The sequence below is a fragment of the Crotalus tigris genome, unplaced genomic scaffold, assembly GCF_016545835.1.
Source record: "Crotalus tigris isolate CLP2741 ecotype Arizona unplaced genomic scaffold, ASM1654583v1 scf7180000018015.536803, whole genome shotgun sequence".
NCBI classification, from domain to species: Eukaryota; Metazoa; Chordata; class Lepidosauria; order Squamata; family Viperidae; genus Crotalus; species Crotalus tigris.
In genome coordinates this window covers 260,422-283,160 of record NW_024096777.1, presented here as the reverse complement: position 1 = coordinate 283,160, position 22,739 = coordinate 260,422, and the positions used below count along the sequence as shown (strand labels likewise).

At 35.6% G+C, this 22,739-nt stretch overlaps 1 protein-coding gene across 2 annotated transcripts in view; it reads right to left on the bottom strand.

Annotated features, from left to right (window-relative positions):
• The window catches only part of UBXN2B (UBX domain protein 2B), a 51,482-nt gene that overhangs the window by 16,601 nt on the left and 12,142 nt on the right, over window positions 1–22,739 (bottom strand). Inside the window, exons 5-9 of one of the 2 annotated variants that reach the window (XM_039346576.1) lie at window positions 22,387–22,473; window positions 20,932–21,041; window positions 16,473–16,610; window positions 14,999–15,160; window positions 13,446–14,861 (exon numbers count right to left, since the gene is read on the bottom strand). In XM_039346576.1, the coding sequence (XP_039202510.1) occupies window positions 14,699–14,861; window positions 14,999–15,160; window positions 16,473–16,610; window positions 20,932–21,041; window positions 22,387–22,473 (660 nt within the window). In that variant the 3' untranslated portion in view covers window positions 13,446–14,698. Of the gene's footprint in view, window positions 1–13,445; window positions 14,862–14,998; window positions 15,161–16,472; window positions 16,611–20,931; window positions 21,042–22,386; window positions 22,474–22,739 lie in introns of those variants that run through there. The other variant, XM_039346577.1, reaches the window with a different exon arrangement.

Here is a 22,739-nt window from a genome sequence, read left to right as displayed (position 1 = left end):
TTTAAGATGAGTGGATTTCAACCCCCAGCATGCTGGTTGGGAGATTCTGAAGTCCACACATAAAATGTTCAAGTTTGAAAAACACCACATTAAACTATTTGTTTCTTTCCTCGTGTTTTTTCAAAAATAGTTTCTCAACTGATTTTTTTTCTCATCCATAACCAATTTAAATTTTGTTATTCTACCAAGCATATTTTTAAATATTTCCACTGATGGAGACTTAAGTTATTTTACTCTGTTCTAAGCAGTACCTACATCCTCTTTCTAGTCACTGTGTTGGGAGATTAATCTATCTTTTATTTATTTTATTTTTTTTGAGACAAGAGCTGTACTTTCTCTTCCAACCATATATCTTTCATTTCCATTCTTTCATTTCTTGCTTTTTCTTCCTTGTCCATTTTTCTTAAGATCCCCCCCGAAACTGCCAAAATATGATTTGACCCACATTCAGAACCTTTTACCATTATGTTTCACTAATTCATAAGGAACCAAATTAAACATACTTTATTGATTCATTACTATTTTATGTATATGCATGGATGGACTGGTGTGTAAACCACAGATTTGAAAGAAGCTGATATTTCTCAATGACAGTCATTCTTTTCAGTTGTTCTTCAGTCTTCCAAAGGTTAGTCTATTTCTATATTCTGCCTTCTCTGTTATTAATTACTGCAGCATAAGATGTAATTATCAACATATGAATTTCTATTATCATACACTATAGGAACAATCTAGCTCAAAGGTCCCCAAGGCCCAAGCTAAGGACTGGTACTGGTCCACAGCCCATTGGGAACTGGGCAGTGCAAACAGTGTGCAAGTTCATAAAGCTTCATTTACACATGCACGAGAGCTAGGTTGCGCATGCAAACCCATCCTTTCCCCCCTATTGCCACTGCTGCTGATTTGTGGAGCCAGAAGGGTTGGGGATCACTGATCTAGATGGCATCAATTCATACTTTCTGACATACACTACATTTGATTTCTTTCATTTATAATTATAATTCAGCTTCCCTTCTACATCAGTGCACAATTGCACAAGATTATCTTCATTCAGATCTAAAACACTGTTTTTATTTTTTATTAACTGAACAAATATTTTTTTCTTCCAATAATTTTATTCCTGCTCTTTACCATACACTGATCCTAAATTCCAAGTCATAATCTACTTTATGCTCTGGTCATAGATACTGAATTGTGCCACCTGTCACAGCTTTTTAGAATAGAGAAAGTTGATTACAGCCTCAGTCTTACCTATGCCACATGCAGCATTCTTTGCTAGTGTAAGAAAGGTAATTACCATTCTTTAAGACAAAGCAAGATGGCTGCTTGATAATAAAGTCTCCAATCTGGAAGTCCAATTTAGTTTTAATTCGTGCTTTCTTCCCTTACCACATAAATCTCAATATTCTTTGCTCACTTCTCATCACCTAAGAGATGGATTCAGAATACTGACTCACTTATGAATTTGGAATTACCATGTGGTATATTATATATCATATACCATACAATTTAAGAATATAAAGATTTTTATCTCTGTCTTTAATACCATACACATATAAGGAGACAATAGGTAAAGAAATTCTCAATTTATGTTAGGATTGCAGACTTTTTGAAGGCTCTAGCCAGACAGAGTCACCTAATAAGGGACATGGGCAGCATAACAATTTAATAAATAAAATAAATAAATATTACTTTCTCTAATCTGATTCCTTACATATTTTGGATATGTTAAATATGCTATATAGTATGTACTCTTCCACAAAAAAAAATAGTTATCTGAGTGGCAGATTAAAATATGTCCGGCTGTATTATTATGTTATGCTAATATTTCTAGCATTATAATTGTCTTTCTAAATTTATACTTTATTTTTAAAATATACAATAATTTAAAACAGATAGTGTTTTCCATACAAATCTATTGTCATTCAAATCATCATATTTCTTGAAATGGGTTCTTTACACTGCACAATCCATCTTCAAACACCATGGACTTTAGCACTTCAACATTGTAAACATAAAATGGAATCTTCATTATTCCTGTAGAATACCTGGAACAACCTATTGCCAGCTTACTCCATAGAACCTTAGCCAATTTATCTGTATTTAAAGTAAACATTTCTTGGAAAAGACTTCTAGAAAACATTTAAGAGATTTGGAAATTCATGGATAGAGGAAAAACAACTTCCCCCCCCCACAGAAAAATTTGCAAACAGAAGGTTAGTGTTGATAATAGCATAATGCTTAATGAGCATTGAAACTGTTATATCAGAGATTTAATTGCAAATGTGTTTGGTCTTACTCTTCAAACAGATTTTTATTCAACAAAACTGAAGAATAGGTTGCATAATGGACTAGCAAGATGTGTTTATACACCATGGACATGTTATTTTTATATTGTTTCCAACACTCTAGACTCAATTTCATTGAGGGCCGCATCAGCACTGCGGTTGCCCTTGGGAGGCCAGGTAGGTGCAGCCTACTTGATGGACGTGGATGGAATGGGTGTGGCCTACTGGGTGGGCGTGGCCAGCTCTACTTCATTTGCATCAATGGTGGCTCTGGGGGCCTGGGCAGGACTGGGACAGATCTGAGGGTCTCTGCAGAAGGGGGTAGGACCAGGGCAAGGGCCAAGGCATGGTCCACTGGAGGAGCCTCACTGTTCCTCTCAGGCCATGTGGGGGGGCTGGATGGTGGTGCGGGCTGCAAAGGTCAAATGCCCAGCCTGGCCCTTGAGCACCCGCAGCACCAAGCTCAGCCTCATTTCCCCAAGGGGGCGCCCAACTGCACTTATCTCCTCCTCAAGGCTGCTGCTGCTGTGCTTGCTCTCCTTAGCCAAGTTGCTCATGATGGGTACGGGGGCAAAGTCAGAGAGGGGCCCATTCCCTCTCCATGGGAGTAGACCCAGCTTTGTATCCAAAGCTTCCTTAGCAATAGGATGATAGATCCCCAGGATAGGCCAGGAGGAGGGAGCAAGGGGATGGTGAAAGGGCAGCAGGGCAGGACTAAAGCAGGAGTTCCCTCAGATGCTCCCTCTCCTTCTTTCCTTCCTTCCATCCTAAGTACAGAGTGGTGGGAAAATATATGAGAGGAGGGAGGGAGAAAAACAGGCAAGAAACACAACTGGGGAGGTGCCACCCTTTGTGAGGAATGAAGAAATGCACCATCACCTGGAAGTAGCCAGCACATGGCTCTCACCTACTTCACATATCTGGCTTGGTGGGCTCTGGAAGATGGGATGCCATGAGCAGCATGAGAGTCAACATTACCTGTGCAATGCCGCCCAGCCCCCAGCCTGCCCAGTCTTGGCAGGCAGCGGAGTGCTCTCCTCACAGAGCTGAGAAGTTGAGCCGGGCGAGGTGAAGCTCATCAGCTTTACTCCTTGCTCCCTGCTAAAACTGGGCAGACTGGGGGCTAGGAAGCATTGCACTTCTCATCAGATTCACACACCCTGGCTCAGCTCTTGGCGCTGTGGGGAGAGGGCCCTGCTGCCTGCTGAAACCAGACAGGCTGGGAGCTGGGCGGCCTTGCATTTCTTTTTGGATTCGTGCCGCCCAGCTCAGCCTCTTGGCACTGTGAGGAGAGTGCCCCGCTGCCTGCCAAAACCCCTTCCCTGGAGCCCATCAAGCCGTATAGGTGAAGTAGGCGAGGGCCATTTGCTGGCCACTTCCAGGCGATGGTGCATTTCTTCATTCCTCACAAAGAGTGACACCTCTCCAGCATGCACCCAGGGGGCAGGGCCGATGTGGCAGGGGCTGGTTCCTCGCTGTTTCCAGATGGCCTTGTGGAGCTAAGACTGAATGAGTTTCAGCATAGATGGCCAACACAAAATTGTACATTGGGCCAGGGCCAAGGCAGAGGGGGCTGTTCCCTCAATGTTTCCAGGATGGCTTCGCGGGCCACATGAAACCACTTTGCGGGCCGCATCCGGTCCCCGGGCCTTGTGTTGACATGTCTGCTCTAGACAAACAAGTATGAGCTCCTTCAATATTATTTATTTGGTCAGTGATTCTATACATCTAGTTCTCTAAAATATTGTTATAAAATTGATACAAAACATATAATTTACTTTTGTTCAAAAAAATTAATAAATTTTAAGTAGAGAGATTATCTCTCATTAACTGAGTACAGAGCTGCATTTGGATCCCAGATCACTATAGAAAGAATGAGTATCTTTTGACAGATATCCTAAACAGAATGTTTTTTTAGTATCATGATTATAACCAATGAAAGGAATGGGAGAGAGAGAGAGAGAGAGAGAAGAAGAAGAAGAAGAGAGGGAAAAAGTTACATTAATGCACCCGAAAAATTTACAAGTATATAAATTATAAGATAAATATTTATTATGGGGTTAAAATATATATAAATATATTTCTCAACTTTACAAGGAGGACATATGTAGCCAAAATAGCACTGCCAAGCACAAAAGGTATATAGGAACAATCCTGGCAAAGCTCTGAGAGTAATAGAAGCAAACATGGTTTCCTAAAGCAGCCCCAATGGCTAAGTGATGGAAACACATGCCCAATTCATGCATTGCCTTCAGAATCTTATAGACTTCCAAAATCATATAAGCAATTTTGCTGGGAAAAGGGCAGTGTTGTAGGTTTGTGATGAACTTAATGAAGAAGTGGGGAGAAAGAAATGAGTAAACAAAAATAGAGGGAGTAAGGAAAAAAATAAATAAGGGGATATTTTAAAAGATGCATCTCAGAATGGGCAATTAAAAACTGCATAGAAAAATGCAGAAAGAATGAAAGCCTACATTAGAAAAAGTTGCATAGAAACAGTAGTGCATTAAGGAATGTTGCAGACAAGCATGTGTAAAGGAAAGTTAGAGGTGATAATCTCAGTTTTTTTCAGAGTGAAGTTTGTGCTTTTAAATAAAAAATAGAAATATTCACAAAATAGACCGATACTTGAATACCTTCTATTTTGTGTGAGATGAATTCCAGATGTGGATGGGGTACCATCTCCATTATGCCCAGCTACCCAAGGTTCACCTACTTACTTAGGAAGCTTTGAATCAATTATGGAGGCTAATATCTACCTCTCGGGGTGTTAGTGGACAGTATTAAGTTGTCATCTGTAGGTATAGATCATAGCTCACTGGGGCAAAAGTCTTAAAGATTAGGGTCAATACTGTTCAAAACTATATCCCAGATCACTCAAGATGCCTGCATCTAGCAAAAGACCATATTAATGAAGTAATTAATAAGAAATGTTTAATGAAAAGACGGGTTGACATGATAGCTGTTTTCCAGTATCTACGGGGTTGGCATAAAGAAGAGGGCGTCAACCTATTTTCCAAAGCATCAGAGGGCAGGACAAGAAACAACAGATGGAAACTGATCAAGGAGCGAAGCATCACTTAGCTTTATATCCATAAATTGCTTCTTAGAGCCAATTTCATCAATAGTATTTTTGTCTACATAAGAATATATAAATAGGTTTACTTCTGATTTAAATATTTCAACAGCTTATTAAAGGAAATCAATACCATCTCTTCCCACAATATTCTCTCTTATATATGATTTAACTACTAATGTCCTGATGGAAAATTCTCCTTTTTATTTAGCTGGTTTTTCCCTCTTATCCAATTCTTTGAATTATTTTGCCTACTACTGTATGTTTTCTGTGCTTTCTAATACTGCTTACTGCTAAAGGGAACAGCACAATGCATGCTCTTAGTATAAACTTCATATAAAGGACCATTCAGGGTAAGGAAGTGTCCATTCAATCTTAACATATGATATACAAATTTATTTATAACATTTGCATAATTATTTAAATTGATGCAAACATTTGCAAATTATGTGATTTCAGTACATACACCAATACACAGATGGTGCAAATTGATAGAAATAACATACACTTAACATCTATAATATCTAAATTATTATGGTCATAGTAGATCTAATCTGCTATTTTAGGGAGTTGTCTAGATGCAGATTTTTTTTTTATTTCCTTTAAACATTTGATGAATGTGTGATTCAGTACCATTTTTCATACACAAAATGTTTTATCCCAAGAATGCCATTCCTGGTCTTCCTCCAAATTTGAAAATGAGTTTTATTTTAATGTTTTTTTTTTATACTGTTTTTTTTTTCCTTCCAAATTATCCTATCCATTTTACCAAGTTCTATACCACTAATCCCATTTTGGTTCATTTTACAGTATGGGTTAAAAAAACCCCTTGTGTTCTGACTTTTTCCATAGCTTTTCCAAATGCTTTTTTCAACACAGAAGTTATTAATTCTAACACTCGGTATATTAACAGAGAGTGGATTTTTCATTCTGGACATGCTGCTTTCCCCTTAACCATAGACACATTCCTGCTGAAATGCAGCCCTAAAATATTCAACAGTGGCCTTCAAGGCAAAACAACAGAAAATTGTCTATCCTGTTTTGCTCAACTAACATGCTGTCTACTGTTCTGGGCTTAAATTAGTATGAATTTGTTATGAGGAACCTTTCCTGGCTACTCCTGATCTGACAGGCATCAAAGAGGTTTTCATTTCCAGCCGGTTATTAATTTATATATTTCACAGTGTGACGAAAAAGAAGGCCCAGAAGAATAAAAAGAGCCCTGAGGCTAGAGCAGATTAAAGCAAGGATGTCCAAAGAAAGTTAAAAAATGATCCCAAAAGTTAAGATGGTGCCTTCAAAACTCTACCTTTTTTATGTGTGTCTCTATTTAGGAAACTTACCAGCAAGGATGTGTGAAATATAGATATTTCAAATATTTTACCTTGAATTCAAAAATTGTAAATGCAGATGAAGACTAACAGCTGTTACTAGTCCAACTAAATTTGACCAGTCTCCTTTGAAAAGAGTTTAAAACTGTAGCCATCATTATGTCTAATGGCAGAGGATTCCATAGTTTAGTGGTATAGATAGAATGCTCTTTCCCCTAATTCTGTTTAGAAAGGACAACTGAAACAGAGAGATTAACTGTGTATCAATGTAGCTTGAGCCTAAGGCTATAGTGTCTGCCTAACAGAAATACATGTGGTAATTTTTTTACAACATCCTAGATAAAACTGCATGTAATACAGTGATTATTTGATAAGGACTTAGCCTTAAGAGTTCGGCCTTGAGTATATAGTCTTGACCGGCATCAGTCAAGGATTTTCGATATAATAGGCATTTTTAATCTCTAATACAGCAGAATATGCCATCAATTATCCTTGAATCTTTAGATAACTAAAGTGATTTTTTTTCATCAAATAGAGGGATGACCAAATAGATCACCAAACTAGACACATTGCATTAAATCAAGAGCGATATAGAGACCTTGATTATTTTAATCAGTTGAGGTATAGACATTAAATGTATCAGGCAAATGAGGAAATTTCAGGACAACAATATTACTGTACTTTGAAATCAAAGATGCACAAGAATGTTTCCTGAAGCCTTGCCTGAGGCCTCTTGAGCCAAAGTTATACCTGGAGTGATATTTTTAAGGGGGAAATTACTATATTCACTGAAAGGAAACCTATTTGATATTTGCAGCCTCAATTTTAATTTTTGGACATTAAAAGATGTATATTATTTGATAAAAGTATTCATCTGTTGAGTCCTTGGTGGTCTCTGAGTTTGATTGTTTCCTTGCAACCATTTCATTACGTAATTACTGTAGGTAACGTCATCAATGCTAGAATGGAGTGGGGTTTGCTCTCTTAGAGTGGGGTTTGCTCTCTCAGAGTTCTAGCTTTAATGATGTTACCTACAGTAGTAGGTAGTGAAATGTCTGCAAGAAAACAACCAAGCTCAGAGAGCACCAAGGACTCCACAGTTCAATCCTGAACTACAAATATTTTCTTCTATTAATGCTCATTTGATTTTAAAAATATCTCTCATCTTATGTCCAGAGGTCTCAATGCAGAGAGAATACATTAGTCCGTGTAAGTATTTTGAGTCGCCATTAACTATTAAGCTAGGAACAGAAAGTTTGATTTACTATTAAGCAAGTTATCTGTCCTGCAGCTTTTGCAACTCCATTAGATTGGACTATAAAAGGTCTCAGATTTTTTTTATCTACCTGCCATAACAGTAGGAACTGTTGCTTATTTAAAGTTAACTGAAGGAAGTTTTAAGAACAATCCCACTAAAATAGTAACTTATAATTTTCAACAACAACAAAAACAACAACAATCCTCTGAGTGTGAATTTGAAAATCTTCCAAACAGCAGCTGTGACAAAACTATTGCAGAATGGAATCATTTTGAATGCCTTTCAATGTTGGACTTCCACTAGCTGTTTGTCTATAACAGTTAAAATTCAAACATAAATTCAAAGAACTTCTCTGCAAAAGTCCGTATTTTGAAGGAGGACGACAATAAGGAGAAATGTTGTATCTTTCACATACAGAGCAATAAAGGTGGTTCAGTATCTGAAACTATAATCCAGTTTGCTGAGCCATTGATGTTAATATGCTTTCCCATTCTTACTGGCACTCAAGTCAACACGCTTTTGTTTTTTCTGCGCTACTGTATCTCCCACCCCCTTGTGAGATAACTTAAACTTAAAGATGATGACTGGCCCAAAGATAAGAGACCTCTCAGTATAAAAGTAAACTATGGAGCTTTATGGGCACTGGCCTCTAGAAACACACTGTGGCAATATCACAAAAGAGAGGGAAGCAGGCAAATAGGAGCATGGGGGTAAGTGGGAAGAAATAATGTTTATCAAGCATCAGAACTGCCTCAAGCCTTACATAAACTATGTAAGAAGGAGCATGTCTTTGTTCATGCCTGCACTGCAGCATCCCTGACCCAGTGCCCTATGCAGTTTGGGCTAAATTGTTCTTCCCCTCCACTGGCTTTGAACGGAAAAGAAGCAGAAAAAAGGATCCTGTAGTTTGGGGCAGACAGTCTCCTCTTAAAGGGGATTCTTTTTTGCTCACCGTGGCCCTTTAATCCTTGAATACATTTTTTTGAATATGTGTTTTATTGCAGCAGTTTTGAGAATTAAACTCCTGGGATTATGAATTACCTTTAAAATAAAAATGCAGGAGGAACACTGCAATTAGACAAATTTCCTGAATATTAGATCTTCAAAATATGTGATTTTTAGATCTTTCCTGCCAGCATTTCTTGGATATGTCCTTTTACAAGTATCTTAGACAACACATTTTAGATTGAAAGGATATTTGTATTTATTATTATTTCGTGTTTTTATTCATGGACTTTCCACCATTAGAATCAGCTGCTTCTGTCCATGTTAGTTAGAACAAGAAACTAATATAAAAATTCCGTTGAGTTTTCTTCGCTCCCAAATTGATGTTCTTTCCTTAGAACAAATATAGAAGTTCACTGCTTTTGAATTTTTAGAAAATATTTTCTAACCTTAATCTACATGGGATGCCCTGATGTTCTTTCGCGTACATACTCACAAGACCTGATGTTGCTTAATTTTTTTCAATATCGGTCAAGACAAGCTAGGTACAATGACAATCTCATGATTAATAGTTGCTTTGAACAACTAAACAGCAGGATCTATGAAGTAAATTTATTTTACTGAAAATATTATAAACTAGTATACATTATAGGTATTGTAATACTATAATAAAGATATTTAAGTTATTATAATTGCATTTGCTAAGTATTTAATGAGAATAGTGGTGGTACTGTGGTTAGAATGCAGTATTGCAGGCTAACTCTGCCCATTGCCAGAAGTTCAAATTTGAGCTTAAGGTCGACTTAGCCTTCCATCCTTCCAAGGTTGGTAAAATGAGAACCCAGATTGTTTGGGGCAATATGCTGGGTCTGTAAACTGTTTAGAGAGGCTGTAAAGCACTGTGAAGCGGTATATAAGTCTAAGTGCTATTGCTAATTTAACTGAAGTAGCACTAGAAAATAATTATCAATAAAGCCTTATGCTTCTTGGTTCTAATTCACAGATGATATCTAATTTCAGTCAAAATTAGATTTTATGTAAGATGGATATTCAATCATTGGACTTTGTCAATGACAATAAAAGTTCAAGTTGTAGTATCCAATGTGTCAATCTACATTATCTTGAATTACACAATAGTGTGATAAATAGTTTATATACATTCACACGGACTAAAGGTTGAAACAGCTTCCATGTTGGATAGGTTTATTATTTATTATGGTTATAAACTAGACATGAGATAAATCAGAATGCTTGAATATAAACCAATCTTTTTCCATTATTGTGAATGGAATCATTTCAAATTTATGATTAACTGATGGACTGAATCAGTTTAAAATAAATCAAAATAACTGTAATTCAATGGGAATTTCAGTAATTGAGTATATCTAATTTATTTCATAATAGCTTCCTTGTATCAGCTTTTTTGATTAATATGGAAACCCAAACATGCACTGGCAAAGCAGAAATACGTAACAATCTTATATTGAAACTGAAAATGTATCACATTTTTATATATTTTGAGTTGAGTTGGAATAACTATTATTCCAACTATTCCACTAGTTAACTATTAGTAGGAAGTTAGAGTAAAGTTGCCTCTTGTTAAATGATAAACATTGAATAATTCACAAGATTAATCTAGATAACTTTTTCAGAAGCTTAATGACACCTGGTATATTAGTAGCTTGATGCTTGCATGATTAGGATGCTGGGTTGGAGGTTAGCAAGCTTGTGTTCAAGACCTGAGTACTGCTATGGGGTGGGATTGAGCTGCCATCCTTTGCTCCAGCTCCTGCTGGAGAATAAAAGGGGCTTCCAACTGTGCATCCCCCAGGCAACAGAGATGTCACCAGCTAACCCTTTAACCCAGAAGCACCTCGGTGAGTGCAAAAAAGCTAGTATATTGATCTTGGCGATGACAGCACCTGGCCAACATTGTCTCAGCTAGGAAGCTAAGTAGGGTCAGGCCTTCTTAATGAGCAATGGCATTTTTCAGGCAATACCACTGCTATGGGTTAAACTTGAAAATAATCTGCCCATCCTTGAAGATAGCAATAGGAAATTTCTTCTATATTGTTGTCTACTACAGAGATATGTCCATGTAAACACCAGAGATTAAGCTTCACTCTGAGGAGGATTTATTGTTCAATATACAGTATATTATCAGGCAGGGTATGCGGATAATTTATTCATTTTTTTGCTGTACTTATAGTCATTATTATTTTGGACTTATTGCCATCTTCAGTTATTCTTGTATACCTGTAAATTCTCATTTGCACAAAAAATGAACATATTAGGACATAACCAATAAACAAGTTCTTTTGTGAAAAATTTACATTATACTGTAGCCTCTCAGATATGATTTTTCTTAACCACATCAGCTTCTATTTTTGGCTCATGGGAAATGATCTTTCCCAAGGGGGGTTAATCTTTGCCCTAGGATAAGTGGCAAGTCACTGAAGCAGGCAGAAAGTTGTACCCACAATCAAAGAATCACAGAGCAACGTTCTTCTTAATTAGTGTAGGCATTGGATTGCCTCTCAAGAGAAACTTCAGATGGTGCAAAATGTAGTGGCATGACAGTTATCTATTCTTCTAGAACAGCACATTACACTTCTACTCTGTGAGCCACATTGATTATCAGTCTGTATCTGATTCTAATTCAAGGTGCTGATTTTGACCTTTAAAGTGATTCATGGCATGTGATGATTTATCTGAGTGACTATCTGTCCTGATTACATAAGTCCATCCTATCCATTCAGGCAGAAGAGGCCTGCTACATGCCCTGTCTGTCACAACTACCCTTAGCAGGCTCCCCATGATGGGTTTTCTCTGCTGTGGTACTTTCCCCCTTGCACAAAAAAATGAATGTATTAGGACATAACAGATATCTCTCCCCACCCTCCGTCCCAAGTGAGATTTGTTCAATCTTTCTTGTTTTTCTAGAAGTTTCTCAGAAATGGTTATGTCATCAGATCTGGATTTTCCAGCAAACTTCTGAAATCTTGAGGTAGTTTCATTATATTATTGCTGTTAACATCTGCTTTTCTTTTTTAGCCTTGCAATATTTAATATTTTAAAAATAATTGTTTTCTGTTTATTGTTTTACAATTTTGTTATATGCCATCCAAAGTCACTTTTCTGAGATGAACAGCCATATAAATTCAATAAATGAATGACTGAACTGAATGAATGACTGCATGAATGTGAATAACTTAGTAAGCAACTCCAAGTATCTGAAGCAAATAGGAGTTTTCTATCATAGCATTTTCTTCTTGTTTTTCGTATCTATTGCAAATCAGCTGGCCAGTTGAAAGATGCCAATTTAGTATGCATTGTCTTCAACATCAGTTAAAAGTTCTAACTGTCTTATGAATTAACTTCTCTGACCCTGATTTAAGAAGAGCAGACTGAACCAATCTGTTTTTCAAATTAATAAACATATGAAAATATACAGAATTATAATTTAAACATGTTCTTTATTAATTACAACATAATGCTAATTTATTTTTAGTTTAATCATGCACATATTCTACTTTCACATTTTGCTTTCATTTCAACATCTTTTCATTTTTAAAAAATGTTTATGTCTTTGAAAAAAACTATAGTCTGTATCAATTACAAACAACTTGTAGAAATCTGGAGCTAACCCTACTTAAAATTTACAGCCAAGCATTACATCCTACATTTAAAGGCAACCTCCTTTATTGACAGACTTGGATTCCTGGGCACAAAACTGAAGGAAAAAAATACTATAAAGATATTTAAATCTTTTAATATTTTTTCATAAACCTAGCTCAGTGATGGTGAACCTTTTAGAGACTGAGTGCCCAAACTGCACCCCAAAACCCACTTATGCATCGTCGAGTGCCGGGTGGGCGTGGCCCATTGGGTGGGTGTGGTCCATTGGGTGGGCATGGCCCATTGGGTGGTATCAGCAGACTGCGTGGGACTAAAAGGTTCAATCAATCAATTCCAACTTTGCAAGATCTTTTTTTTTCCCACGAGAAGTTGAAATTGACTGATTGAACCTTTTTTTTTTTTTTGCACATGGCGGAGGCCTAAAGTGAAAAGGTTTTATAAAACCCAGCTAAAGGCCTAGGACTGGGATGACAGCACATGTGCCCACAGAGAAGGCTCTGAGTGCCGCCTCTGGCACCTGTGCCATAGGTATGCCACCACTGACCTAGCTTAAAAAGGAGGAGAAAAAATATATTGGCTTTTATCCTCTGAATGAGTTATGAGTAGAGTTTCTGAAAAGCTGCCACTGAAAATACTTAACACTTTTATTATCTTAAATGAAACTATGCTGGTCAAATAATTATTGATATAATACTATGAACTATCTATTCACAAAAGATTCATATATTGTGATTAAAAGATATAAGTGCAATACAGTTAAAATATAGAGTAATTATCACATGTCATCTAAGTTTCAGACATTTTTATAGTCAAGTGGAAACAGTGGAATTTGTATGTAGAACTTTGTGTTGATAAATTTTGTTCTACCTTGATAACCAAGCATTTGTGGTCGCTACTTTTTTTTTTTAAAAAAAAAAGTTTTATTTCTGTTCTTTTCCTTACATCAACTGATGCTATGCTTTAAAATGCTACAAGTAGAATCTTAATCCAGTGTTCTACGCCTGTGGATGAAATTCCAAGATAATCTGTACATCCTGTTTGTGCACATTTTCTTCTTTATTATTTACAACAGAATATAACCAGAAGTACAAGTTAAATTTGGGACACCACTAAAATTCTTAATTTTGATTTATGAAGTTTGCAAATTTGAGCTTTTGGAAAATGGTTTGAAAAGGCAACTAGCCATACAAATTAACCTGGAATAGAAATGCTTTATGATATCCAAGGTTCAATGACCAATAATTTTCAGTGGCGGAAGCTACTCTGCATACTCAAAACAAACATACTTGTTGTTGAAAGATTCATATTAAGGACTCACTGCTATTCAAATCCAGGTGTAAAAGTGATACTGCAAAGTGATTTTATTCATTGGTCCTCAATTACATATTTAATACAACATAGCACACTATTTTCTTTTATACCAGACTTTAAAAATCATAAATATTATTTTATTATATTTCTCTTTTTAGTCATAAAAGTTAGGAGTTCACATTTGATAACAGGAAATCTGTTTACAGAATAAAAGTAAAAAAATACTTTGTTCTGCAATCTTGCACTTAAAACTATGGTTAATAATAACTGATATTAAAAGGGAATGATAGGGCAAACAAAATAATTTGCAGCACAACAATGAGATTACGTTAAAACCATGTTGGGTAAGTGAAAGACATCCTATGAACAAAATATTTCTAAGTGACAGAATGGGACTAAGAAACTGAAGGTTTCAATAGCTATAGCCTGATACAGTAAAAAGTTCTTCTATAGTTCAATTTTTACAAATCTTCAGAAAATGAATCCCCTGGTATACACAACCCTCTCCCACTGCATACCTATAAATTCCAAATGTAAATTTCTATATATTTTCTGTTAATATATTTTTCTCTCTCCCTGTTTCCCACTTCCCTAAAAGTACTTGAATTCACAAAAGTTGAACTAGGAAGAATACAAATTCAACATTTGTTTAACGAAACTTTTTGACCTGCAATTTGGATAAATTGTTACTGGAAGACTGAACAGGTTTAAAAGTCAATTGCTATATTTAACTGGAAAACAATATTTTCCAGTTATTTTGGTCTTTTCCTCATTTATTTGAAGCAATCTTGCAAATCAATATGCAACATTATCTATTCCAGAATCTACCTTGCACTGATAGGCTTAAAGTTTATTTCAGCTGTTGTAATATCACAGTATTCAATATATCGGATTCTTGTAATGTCAGGCTTTCATCTGTAAGTTCTTTATGTGGAAATGTAGTCAAAAGAACAAAGTCAGTTGTGGCAAACAAAGGCCGAGACTGGACAATAAAATTTCGTATATCTGTAATCCTGTTGGCATGAATAAGATTTACAATTTAGTTGTTGGATCAGCAGAATTTTATGATATTATAAAATGGAAGATTGGAAGGAATTCTGGAGATCATCTGTTCAGTTCCAAGATCCTGCAGGAAAATTATCTTACTTACCTATGTGTTTGATTAAATCTTTGTATTAAACGACTGCCATCAGCTAGACGAATCTGGATCTTAGTTGTTGGTACAGTGGCATCTATTGGAATAGTGGCATCAAGAAAAGGTTTGTTTTCTTCTTCTGGAGATGAAGGTGTGCTAACAATCTCAGGAGTAAGGCTAAAAGAAAATAAAACAAGGCAGGGAAAAGAGACAGGACATGATTCTGGAATTCTTTCCAATTTCTTATTAGCATATTTGATCTTGGTCATGTGATCAGAAGCATACAGGTAGTCCTTGACTTATGAACAGTCACTTAATGAACATTATGACAGACATCCCCAAAGGTACTTACAATTTGATTCCAAAGTTCCGATGGCCACCCCACCCTCACTCACATGACTTTGTTGTGAGAACTCAACAACTGGCCTGAATCTATGTGTCCTATTGGCACACGATGGTATTTTTTTGTTGCTGAATGTGATGTTTACTTCTGGATTCTGGTAGAAATGTTCTATAGTGCACAATGAGTTTGCTAAACAACTGCAGAGTTCACTTGATGATCACTGAAAAAAAAAGGTCTTAATAGGGTCAGTCATGTGATGATCATCACAATTTACAACCGTTAACTGGCAGACTCCATTATGGTTATAAATTGAGGACTACTTGTATAGTGTTCAAGAATGAAGCAGCCAGCAGCATTACCCAAATTATCACACTCATTTTGTCTGATAAATTCAGAATCAAGAAAATTTGGACGGCATTATGTTGCTTATTCCTTGTCTAAACTATTGAAATGTTATGAATAAAATTGCACTATTGTTTACTTAATTTAAAGAACATGTCTTTTGCAGGAGTAAAAATATTTTGCAGATTGCAAACACCATCTTTGCAGATTTACTCTTCTAGGAAAAGCTCTTGAGCAGAATTGCCTTGACTGAATATTTAGTCCTTATCTGTTTGTTTATAAACACTCAACTAATTGGTTTGACATGTCTGGAAATTCTAATAAAATATATGTAAAAAATTTGATCATTTCATAGCACTAAGTAACAATTTAATGAACTATACTTAGCTACTGTTTTTATTTTAACTTCTGAGATAAGTTCTTGATATTATTTGTTCCATATTTAATAATTTAAGAAAACATTAACATTCAGACTTGAAACTGGGAGACCACTTTAGCATGAAGTCAGCTTGGGCCATTTACTGTCTCCCAGTCTTATGTAGCAGGCAATGGCAAACCACTTCCAAAAAATCTTGCCAAAAAAACTGCAGTGAATTGTCCAGATTCATTTGAAGGCATGGGGAAAAAATGCAAAAAACAACATACATAACTCTTCCCCAATACAGTACTTTTAAATATATCAATACTGCAACTCCCAGAAATTGTGTACCACAATATTCCAAACTCCTACTTTCAAATGCAATTAATAACACTTCAGTATAATTTCTTTTTAAATGACACTGGTTTTTTTTTAAAGAAACTAACCTTCCAAGTTTCTGACCTTCTCCACTGAAAGCTTTGAACTTCAGTCTAGGTCTTACATATTCCTGCTCTTGATGGTCTTCCATATCTAAATTAACTTGACCTCCATGCACTAGTCGTTGAAGTTCAGCAGGAATCTCTCTTAGCAGCAGAAAAAAGAACAACAATGAGGAAACCTATAGACTAAGTTGAACAGTGAAATGTTAAAAGTGATTTGTTTTTTGCCCAACTGTTTCTTTAACGTTCTATCAAAAAATGTTATTCAATAGATACACTCTTCTCTATAGCCTTGCATATATTTAAGGTGATCATATTTGTTTGGAAAAAATAAAGGACAAACCTGAAAAATGGACAAATCTGAAAGAGGTTGATAAAGATAGAAAAAGGGTAATTGTTTATGTTTTTAACTTTACAAAGAAAAATTCAAGAGCAAAACCAAGAAAAACTTCATAAACATATATCCTAATAAAATTATCTAAAATCAAACAGTATATATAAATTTAACTTTAAAAAGAAAATCCTGTTTCCATGTTTTCCACATAAATGTGAAAGGCTGTGCATTAACGGGTATCATTTGTACAGCAAAAATTAAATGACCAAAATAAAGGACAAAAGTTGAATTTTTGACAAATAAATAAATCTAAGACAGCTTTCCGAAATAAAAGACTCTCCTTTATAATACCGTATTTTCCAGCGTATAAGACGACTGGGCGTATAAGATGACCCCCACTTTGGAGAAGATTTGCATGGTTAGAAAGTTGTCTTATACGCTGGAAAATACAGTAGTTTCCGGCATATAAGACGACTGGGCATATGAGACGACCTCCGACTTTGGAGAAGATTTGCATAGTTTAGAAAGTCGTCTTATACGCCGGAAAATACAGTACTGCAATATAGCCACTATATATATATAGAGAGAGAGAGAGAGTAAACTGTTCATTATTTATTAATTTATATGGCTGCCCACTTGGCAAGTGACTCATAATGGCATACAGAATTAATGTTTGGGGAAAGATCAAAATCTTTAGAATCTTCTGGAAGGCAGACAGGGTCAGAACTATCTGGACCTCGAAGGAAATACCCTTGTCCTGCCAAATGATACTGCTTGAGTGACAATTCAGAGAGCATGCCAATCCTGTCAGACTCACTGGACAGGAAGCATAACTAGTGACAGGCAATCCTGCCAATAGCCATGAAAAGCTTTATACCTGACAAACAGAATCTTTAAACTTACTGGGCAACTAGTACAAAGTAATAGGGCTACATGTATATTAATGTATACCTATAACTACTCTCACTACTGCATGTTGGATCCCTTTAGCTTCCAAGTGGTCTTCAAGAGCAACTCCAAGTAAAATGTATTGAAGTGATCCAGGTAAGATGTACCAAGGCTCTGTCAGCATAAGTATGGTTTTCCAATCCAGTAAATGGCATAATTAACGCACAAGATGGATTTATGCAAAGGCCTTCCAAGGCATAACTGCTACCTATTTTTTGAGCATAAGCAATGGGTCTAGCAAAATCCTAAGATCCACCATGGGCAGGTGACCCCAAAATCTACAGCCATTGTTCTTACAAGAGTTGATTCTAAGCCTATTCTTCCTGGTCCAGATGCCCACAGCACTAAGATAAAATCTCAACATCCATGATAGATTGAGATATATAACTGGGTATCATCAGCATGATGATGGATGACTTCACCCATCCTTACCCAGTGGTCTCATTCAAATGTTAAAAGAATATATCTTAGGAACTCTGAGCAGTTAGAGCAGACAGCTGATAGTCTATTTCTTTGAGGTCCTGATAATACATGAAGAGATGTCATAGTTGTCCAGCATAGTGGATTTTGGAAAAACCATAGGAAACAGACAAGCACTCAACTTGGCCATTAGCCCAGTCCCACATGCTAAGGGTTACCTTGGTACCTCAGCTCATTGAGCCAACTGGACCCAGGTCAGTACTACCACCAATATGCAGTCAAATGCCACTGCTGCTGTTACACAAGTACTAATCACTGAGCAAGCACTTACCATCACCAGCATCCAACATCCCATTGCCTAGCAGCTCCTCCTGTGCTGCTGCTGCCACCAAGAAATTGGTCTCCCTATCCAGTTAATCACCTCAATCTCCAGTGTCATCTATGGCTTCCATATTGACTTTGATTACTATTAGTATATTCTACTTCCCACAAGGCTGCTTCTTGCCAACTATTCTGGAGCTCTAATTGTTCATGTTTTCACCACTACTGCTGCCAAAATCCTTAATATCCAGTAACAGCTTCAATGGCACCAGAGGTCTCTCCTTTCCTTTCACTACCATCACCTTTGTCTGTCATTAAATGCAATATATACCTACCTAAACTCTGGTAACCAACAGAAATTATTATCTTGCCTCAGCACCATTACAAAAAGCTATAAATAAGCCTCAGAAACACCTAAGGAAAAGCTGTAATCTAAGAATGACAACTAGAATGTAGTAAAATTATCAATATTACATTTTCAAATTGCATGAAGTGAGACCATAAAATAGGGAAAGCATGGACACCACAGTGTCTGGAATTCTTTCCAACCTCTTTAATAGTCAGACCCATAGGAGATACCTTTTTTCTTCTCTAACCTGTTATACCCATATAGTTCTAAACTTCCAACATACATATTTCTCCATAGATGCATGGACATGTGTTGTCTCTGAATGGGTGTATGTGACTGTGTGTGCATATGTGCATTTAGAATATGTGTTTCCACTCCTTCCATTCATTGCTTTGGCATGTTTATTGATATGTATACATTTTCTGTCTAGATAAAGGTGTCTTTACACATGTTGCATTTTTGTTTAAGCTAGCTTCTGTTCTTGTTTTATGTTATATGTGTTTGTGTATCTGGGTATAGGTGCACTGAGAAGGGCAGGACAGGGTGCCTAGAGAAACCAGATAGGGTATGAATTCTGGAATTCTTTCCACCTCTTAATAGCAGTTCTGTCCTGGGGGGTTAAGAATTAAACATTATAGCATTCCAAGTTGCTCTCCTATATCTCCCATAGGGCATTTGGATTTTTTTTCTGGAATGTTTTCTTCAATTCTTTGCTAGTTCCAGGCTATTGTAGAACTCGGTCTTTCTGTTGTTTGCTTCGCTCACCACACTCAATATGTGGGTTCTATTCTCTGACAAACGTTTTAGATAATTTATTTACATAATTTATTTCCAATATTTCATTAAATTGGAAAGAACAACAAAAGATCTGGGGGATTTGAGAGAGCCGTCTTTTCTGAAATGATTCTTTTTCTTGTGTCAGCAGATATGCTTAATTACAACTCCCATATTTCCTGCTGAACATAGTTTGGAATTTATTGTGCTATTCTAGCTCTAATTGTTCTTTGAAACAAAAGATATAGTTTTGAAATATTTGTAAAATTAAAAATACTCCATCAAGATGTTTTTATAAATCACACATGCATGATTCGCACAGGTCAAATCTAGGGAATAGAATTGTTTAGCAATTATCCTCTGTTTATTTGCTTTGGAAATCAAAGAAGTACTAATTGATTGCAAATAACTTTTTCTTTTACATATTATTTCCCTGACCTTAAAAGTTTATCCACCTCTTTGAACCTTCATATTAATGAGAACAGTCCACTTGACATTAGTTAATTGGTGCTCCAGAAATGAAATCTCTTTCCCCCAGAAATTCTTTAAAAACTTTTCTGATTCTCATAAGAATAAAGATAATCAATTCATTAAGATTGTAGCACTAGCTTTATGTTTAATTTTGTAGGTAGGTAAATAGGTGACTTCTAATAGAAGGTTTTATGGAACAAATGTTTTAAATGAAGCTATTTTGACAATATCTTTTGCGTTTATCAATTTTTTTAACTTAGTTATTTAAGCTTCTTTTTGCAAAAGCAAATTCTTGCTGAATCAGGAAGCTCTCTTAAATATTTCTTCAGTTTTCACAAGGCATGTGGCAAAAATATCTTGATGTAGTGCTTAAGATGCTGAGCTAGAAACTGAGAAACTGTAAGTTATCGTTCCCACTTAAGCATGAGAACTAGAGGACTTGCTGAATTAAAATTAGAGGTCAGTTTCTCTCAAAGGGTGGTTATGGGGAAAATAGAATCAGGAACACTATGTGTACCCCTTTAGTGTACAAAAATAGGGTTGGACTGTACATTTCATAATAAATAAATTTTCATGGGACCTTATAGTAATTTTCCACATTGATCTCCCAACATCATTTAACACATTTGCATTTTTTTTTTTTTAGGAAATACTTTTAATTCAGCAAAAAAATTGTCTACATTTTATTCTGAGTTTCATCTGACTTGCTTGTGACAGAGCATCTACTATATCTCAGATTCATTAGCAAGTCTATCTTGAAGAATATAAGCACAACCTCCTACTCAATGAATAGAAAATCTACAAAAATATCAAGGCAATGTATTATTGTACTAATATTATAAACCTACCCTCTTTTAACAGATTCAAGAAACTGAGCATTGACTGGATCTGTGTAGGATCTCAGCTCTCCATCATCTAAGCTGAAGCCATTCTTCCACAATTTAAGCAAGATCTCAACCTATTGATAAATCATAATAATGACTTATAAATTATGATTTTGAAGACAAAATTGTTTCTACCAATACATATTGACCTGATTCTCAGTATTATAGCACTTAATTTAAAATGATCATCTGAATCCTTTAAAACTATACAACAGTTCCAAATCAGAATCTTTCTAACTATTGAAAAACAAATAGCTCTGTACAGAAATGCAGAAATTGCAGCTTGCTGAACTAGAGCACAATATTTCTAGTAAAAAGCTCTCCCTTATGATGTTAGCCACCCTTCTGCTTTTTAACGCATTACTAACTATAGCTGTGGATAGTTTTTTTCAGTATATTTCCTATCTAATTGGAAAAAGTGCTTATTTGACAAACTACTCTGTATCCAAGAATACTAGGAACAGTAGCTTCTACTTTGTCCTTCACAAGACGTTCTCTTCATGTAGGAAGACTACATGGCCCACTTTCCTCTACAATGAATCATGGCCCTCCCTTCCGCTAGTCCTGGCATTTGACATGATTATGTCTACCTGGACAGGTGGGAGACTGAATTCAACCTTAGTGCATTATAACGTTCATATATGAATTCATGATGTACATAGGGACAATTAATTAGTGCTGAAGAACCTACAGCAGAACTTCCTAATATAGCACAACAGGTCTCTATATTGCCATATCTATTATTAAGGCATACTAAATGTAAGTGTAGACCATAAAATGTATTTGTTTATTTGTTGTAAGAAATCAAAACAGTAGAATAAAAATAAGTTATTCAATATATTAAAAGATTATCTACCTAATTTATCTAAATTCAAGATAGTGAGTCTTCATAATACATCTTATTTTATGGAATATAAAGTAAAATATTATAAGTACTAAAACGCCACTTTCCTAGCAAAACAGTATTCAGTCAGAATAAAACTATATTTTCAATTAGCCAACGGCATCCAGAAAAGGGCCCACCTCTCCCATGGCAAACAAAAGAAAAGGCCTTTCTACTTGATCTCCTGATCTTCTTGATCAGGCAGAGAGAAATGGGAAGAATGAACTATCAACCTAGAACCAAGATTCTAACTTAAAACATGTAGTCAGGCACACACAAAATAATGTATATTTATTTAGAAGAATACGTTTTTCTGTGCTTTCTTTTTATGACGATCACATATTCATGTTTTAAGTCTTCACTTCTCTAATATAGAATACAGAAGCACAAATACATTTAACCAAATTAGAAACATATTTAATAACCACAGAGTTTATATTTTTGTACGTATACACAACTTAAAGTGAAGTCTACATTGAGAGAATCATATTGATTCTCTTTTAACAGGGAATTTTATTTACCATAGTTTTACTTACATCTTGCCCATACTGATTTTCTCCATGTATATATTCAGAATGCTTCCGAGTAGAGTCTCCCAATCTGTATCCACCTCCAGAAAATGACTAATAAAATATTTAAAATAGAGATCTGCATTATAATTAAGACTACTTACTTTTAACATCAACTTATATAGAGTTTATGAATGGATTCTTAATTATTATTAACTGCAGTTTTTTAAAATATATATGTTGGGTACTGTTAGAAATTGAAGAAAACAGTCTATTTAGTCAAATAATCTGTAAATTAGAAACAATTTTCTTCAGTTGCTATAAACAAAAATCAAAAAATCAAAATCAACTGAATTTATCTTATCATTATTAAATGATAA